At 42.3% G+C, this 6,013-nt stretch overlaps 1 protein-coding gene across 1 annotated transcript in view; it reads right to left on the bottom strand.

Annotated features, from left to right (window-relative positions):
* The window catches only part of TRPC5 (transient receptor potential cation channel subfamily C member 5), a 142,066-nt gene extending 137,339 nt beyond the window's left edge, over positions 1-4,727 (bottom strand). The window contains exon 1 of the mRNA XM_039247425.1: positions 4,350-4,727. Within this exon, the coding sequence (XP_039103356.1) occupies positions 4,350-4,727 (378 nt within the window). The remainder of the gene's footprint in view (positions 1-4,349) is intronic.
* Positions 4,728-6,013: the final 1,286 nt, after the last annotated feature.

The following is a 6,013-nucleotide window of genomic DNA, read 5'->3' as shown; positions in this document are numbered from 1 at the left end:
AAAACTTATGAAGGAAATTGAAGAAGACACAAAGAAATGGAAAAACATTCCATGCTCATGGATAGGAAGAATAAATATAAGATGTCATTACTATCCAAAGCACTCTACACATTCAATGCAATTCCAATCAAAATGGCACCAGCATACTTCTCAAAACTAGAACAAACTATCCTAAAATTTGTATGGAACCACAAAAGACCCCGAATAGTCAACGTAATACTGGAAAATAAAACTAAAATGGGAGGTATCACCATCCCAGACTTTAGCCTCTACTACAAAGCTGTCATCATCAAGACAGTATGATATTGGCACAAAAACAGACACATAGACCAATGGAACAGAATTGAGAACTCAGAAGTGGACCCAAAAGTATACAGCCAACTGATCTTTGACAAAGCAGGAAAGAATATCCAATGGGAAAAAAGACAGCCATTTTAACAGATGGTGTTGGGAGAACTGGACAGCAACATGCAGAAGAATGAAACTAGATCAATTTCTCACACCATGCACCAAAATAAACTAAAAATGGATAAAGGACCTGAACGTGAGACAGGAAACTATCAACACCCTAGAGGAGAAAGCAGGAAACAACCTCTTTGACCTCCACAGCAGCAAATTCTTACTTGACACATCCCCAAAAGCAAGGGAATCAAGAGGAAAAATAAACGATTGGGACCTCATCAAGATCAAAAGCTTCTGCACGGCAAAGGAAACAACCCACAAAACTAATAGGCAACCGACGGAATGGGAAAAGATAGTTGCAAACTACATATCAGATGAAGGGTTAATATCCAAAATCTATAAGGAACTCACCAAACTCCACACCCGAAAAACAAACAACCCAGTAAAGAAATGGGCAGAAGATATAAACGGACACTTCTCCAAAGAGGACATCCAGATGGCCAACAGACACATGAAACGATGTTCAGCATCCCTCCTCATCAGGGAAATACAAATCCAAACCAAACTGAGATACCTCCTCACACCAGTCAGAGTGGCTAAAATGAGCAAATCAGAGGACTCTAGATGCTGGCGAGGATGTGGAGAAAAGGGCACCCTCCTACACTGTTGGTGGGAATGTAAACTGGTGCAGCCCCTCTGGAAAACAGTGTGGAGGTTCCTCAGGAAACTAACAATAGATCTCCCCTATGACCCAGCAATAGCACTGCTATGAATTTACCCAAGGGATACAGGAGTGCTGATGCATAGGAGCACATGGACCCCAATGTTCATAGCAGCACTCTCAACAATGGCTAAAACATGGAAAGAGCCTAAGTGTCCATCAACTGATGAATGGATCAAGAAGATGTGGTTTATCTATACCATGGAATACTACATGGCAATGAGAAAGAATGAAAGCTGGCCATGTGTGGCAACATGGATGGACCTTGAGGGTGTTATGCTTAGCGAAATAAGTCAGGCAGAGAAGGACAAATATCACATGTTTGCACATATAGGAGGATTAGGAGGAACTTGACGGAGGACCATGGGGGAGAAGAAGGGGAGAAATGGTAGGGGAAAGGGAGAGAGGCAAACCATGAGAGACTCTTGAATGCTGAGAAACAAACTGAGGACTGATGGATGTGGGGGGGATGGGGGATATGGGCATGGAGGAGGGCACTTATGGGGATGAGCACTGGGTGTTATATGGAAACCCATTTGACAATAAACTATTTGTAAAAAAAATAAATAAATAATAAATAAATAAATAAATAAATAAAATTTTAAAAAAGGAAGTAAAAAAAAATGTAGTTACAGAGACCAGAGATTTACACAAGTAAGGCTGACTAATAGGACATAGTAGTATGTGAGTTGTGTCAACTGAGGGATAGAGCTCATGACTGCATAATATCAGAGGTGGGCAAGATCATCACAGAGTAGAGTGTCTGAATAAGCCTTAGTTCAGAATAACACAGTTTTTAAAAACATTTTTAAAATATTTATTTATATTTGAGAAAGAGAGAGTGAGAGAGAGGGGAGGTCAGGGAGAGATGGAAACAGAATCTGAAGCAGGCTCCAGGCTCCAAGCTCTGAATGAGCTATGAGATCATGACCTGAGGCGAAGTCGGATGCTTAGCCTACTGAGCCACCCAGGTGCCCCCAGGGTAATCCAGTTAAATCACTCAGACCCTTAGCAGGGCTGTGGTGAAACAGGGCAGAGAACAAATCAGTTTTGATAGAAATTGTGACATGGACTGACTAGGGAACATATTAATACCTCTCTGCTTCGCTATTCATCCAAATTCTGGCCTGTCTTTTCCAGAGAGCTCTCTGTCCTTCACTGTCTACCCTGTCTTAGAACTCTGTTCTGGGAATCCCAAGACTTAGATTGCTATAGAAGAAGGATAGCCAAGTGGTTAAGAGGGTAGGTGTAGGGGTTAAGTTGCCTGGGTTTGAATCCTGGCTCTGATACTGCGATCTTGGACAACTGATTTAACTGTGATTCAATTCTTATCATTGGTAGAGTGGGAGCAGTAATAATAGTTTCTACCTAACAGAGTTACTGGGGGGATTAAATGAGCCAAGTGGTGTAAGTCACTTAGCACAGTACCAGCTGCATACTATTTGTTCATAAAATAAGTATTTATTGAGTGCTTGTGATATTGCAGGCACTTTTGTAGTGTGGGTTTACAGCTGCACTGTATTAAGTGCTGGTGGATAATGAGAGCATTCAGGCCCTTTACTCAAGGAACTTTTTTTTTTTTTTTTTACAAATAGTTTATTGTCAAGTTAGTTTCCACATAACACCCAGTGCTCATCCCCACAAGTGCCCTCCTCCATTCCCATTCCCCCCCCATCCATCAGTCCTCAGTTTTTGTCAGCATTCAAGAGTCTCTCATGGTTTGTCTCTCTCCCTTTCCCCCACCATTTCCCCACTTCTTCTCCCCCTTGTTCCTCAGTTCCTCCTAATCCTCCTATACGTGCAAACTTTTAATCTACTGTCTTTCTTTCTGTTCTATCTATTCCAATTCTAAGAGTTATCACCTAAGTACTTTCATTCTTTTTGTTTAACCAGGCAGGCAAATAGTAAAGCTCCAATTCCCTTTAAACCAAACTTTGGCCATGCCCCATAAGGTTTGATGTGAAGTGTTTTCATTATCTAAGAACTTTGCAATTTGGGGCTTGATTTTTACTATTTTTTTGCTTTCTAATGTATTGTGGTATTCCATGTTTGATGATACTGTATTTTCTTTGTCCCTACTATGCTCCAAAGGAAGAGAGAGAGTAAAGAGACCTGTGTGACTTTAGGGGTTTAGGAGAAACCTGCAGGAGACAGGACAGGAAAAGACCATTACTGAAAGGTATTCAACACTAGGCTTCATGCATTGATTTCTCTTCTAATGAGACCTTGTAGAGACTGAAAGAATGGGTAGCAATGACAGGATTGTTATATTGCACTGGGAAGAATAAGCCAGCAGCATTGTCCAGGATGGCTTGTGAGAAAGAAAGGGTCTATTGGCAGGGAATCCAGTTAGAAGATTTTTGTGTTAGTCTAGGATAGTGGTTCTGAAACCTGAGTGTGCATCAGGATCTCCTGGAGGGCTGGTCAACACTCAGCTTGCTGGGCCTCACCCCCAGAGTTTCTGCATTTCTAATAAGTTCCCTTGGTGATGCTAATGCTGCTGGTCTAAGAACCACACTTTGAGAATCACTCATCTAGGAGAGGGATGATGAAGAGCACGGGGAGGAAAGAAAGTATGTAAGAGATTGGGGAGAAAGAAACCACAGGGCTTGAGGATTGGACATATAGGCAAGGAAGAGGAAGAGCTCAAAGATGACTCCAGAGCATTAAACCCAAGTGCTTGGAGGATAGGAGAATCACAGAGGCAAACCTCCAAACATTTAGGGGTGGAATGTAGTCACATCATGGGTACTGGGAAAATACTCTGTCCATCTGCACCTGCACCATGGCATTCACATTTAAAGTACTTCTGTCATTTTCCAGGAAAGAGACTTGTGAGAAGGAAAAATTCGAAGTCTGTGTTTGGTCTCTTCTTTTTTAGATTGTAACCTTTGAATAGAGGAAGAAAATGAGGCTAGAGAACAGGCAGGGAGGGTAGAAGGAGCTTGGATGTTCTGAAAATGGAGAGCACACTTTTGGGTTGCTAAGTATTGGATGTATATGGGCAAATGCTCATAAAGAAAAGGAAAATGAGGAAAACAGTGTGGGCCATGCAAGGTAGCTCTAGGATACCACCTGAGATCACTGATGCTATTTCTGACAGCAGAAGGTTGCCATGCTAGAGCTACTTAATTCCAGCCTACCTAACCTCCCCTATTTTTGAGGCTTCTGATACTGGGGCCTTATTGTTCCTGGATATTTCTCAGCCTGTAGGGATTTCTCTTACCTGCTTCTCTCCACTAGGCCGCCTGTAGCTGAGCAGAAGCTCCACAGCTCCCACCACCTCCTTGCGGATGGCATAGAGCAATGCATCACCTACGTACACGCTGTGGTTTAACAGTAGCTCCATGATCTCCAAATTCTCATTCTCAATGGCAATAAGCAGGGCACTCCGGCCCAGAGGATCCATGCAGTTGATGTTGACATTGTAGTATATTTCAGCCTCCTGTAGGGCCTGCTTCACGGTGGCATAGTCTCCCTTCTCCACAGCATTGAGGAATGCCTTCTCTTCTGCAGAGAGCTCTGTCTCGGCCCTCACAATTTGTAGAGGGATACGGTCTCTGTATGGTGAGTAGTTGACTTTTTTGTAGTAGAGTTGGGCCATGGCTCATAGCAATTTAGCAACCTGAGTGAGAGAGAGGGAGACCAAAGAGATTCTTAGGTGCCTGAAGGTTTAAAGTGGCCGGTTTATGGAGGCAGCCTGGCTAAGGGGTTGGAAAATCTTCAACTGTTTTCACACCATAATCTTTCTCTTCTTGCAAAGTGGGTTAGCAAAAGAAGCCCAGATTTTGGGTGGGAAATACCTGGGTTCAAATCCTGCCTTTACCAGCTCTGTGACCTTGGATAAATTACTCAATCCCATTGTGCTTTGGTTTGTTATTATTAAGGTTATCAGTATTAATAGCATTAATAGCAGTTATCATTTAGTTACTGCTTACTGTGTACCAGTCTCTGTGCTAAAGAATAATTCCTTCCTCATAAAGCTATTGTGAGAGTCAAATGAGATAATATATTATTAGAAGAACTGGCACGGGGAAAACCTCCTAAGACATCATGCAAATTAATTCCTTCCTTCCCTTCTCTTGTCTGAAGATACTCACGGTAATACTTCTGCTTGTTGGAGCAACATTGGCCAATTTCCTTTAGGCCGTAGGCCTATGGGCCTGTGCTAATTTTCAGGGTTGCATTTGCAGCTGACCCAGAGGTAAATCCTGTATTAAAATCCAGTTTTTATGCTAACTAAAACCCTGCTTCTTGCTGCTGCTCACTGAGGAATGTACATAGGCTCCAAGAGGCCAAAGTCATGTACACCCTCTGCCTATTCATGATTTTTCCTCTACCATTCAAAACCAAGGAACTAATCGATCTGATAATCTGTTTGATCCAGTTCTGAGAAGTGAATGATCTGTTTTACATGCACTACATCTAAAACCAGATTTTAATGGAATTGATTTTAAAGTAAAAACTATTATTGAATTCCTACAATGTGTTTAACTTTTTCTGGGAAACCAAGAAAAAAAGGATAGTCTTTGCCTTCAGTTGCATAGAATGAATGGCAGTATAGAGTTCTTGCCTCATAGTTTCAGATCAAATTAATGCACACTCCTCACTGACTCCTCCTACTAGCCTTGTGAGGAATGCTTATTCTCCCCAGGGGAGAAGATGAGGCTCAGATCCATAAGGTGATTGGTTCCCCTTTTCCTCCCATCCCTGGGGCTTCCAGGACTCTCTGGAGGCTGAGTTTGGCTGGACCCATTTAAGTGTCTCATTACCGAAACATTTTGCCAGCAAAAGGAAATGGAAATGTGATACAGGGCCACTTCTGTCATCTGCTGGATGGAAGAGAAGATGAAGACATGAAGTTTCCACAAACATAGGCCTCACTCTTAC

This window comes from Hyaena hyaena, unplaced genomic scaffold (genome assembly GCF_003009895.1).
Source record: "Hyaena hyaena isolate Hyena2069 unplaced genomic scaffold, ASM300989v1 scaffold_297, whole genome shotgun sequence".
Classification (NCBI taxonomy): Eukaryota; Metazoa; Chordata; class Mammalia; order Carnivora; family Hyaenidae; genus Hyaena; species Hyaena hyaena.
This window is presented reverse-complemented; position numbering and strand designations above follow the sequence as displayed.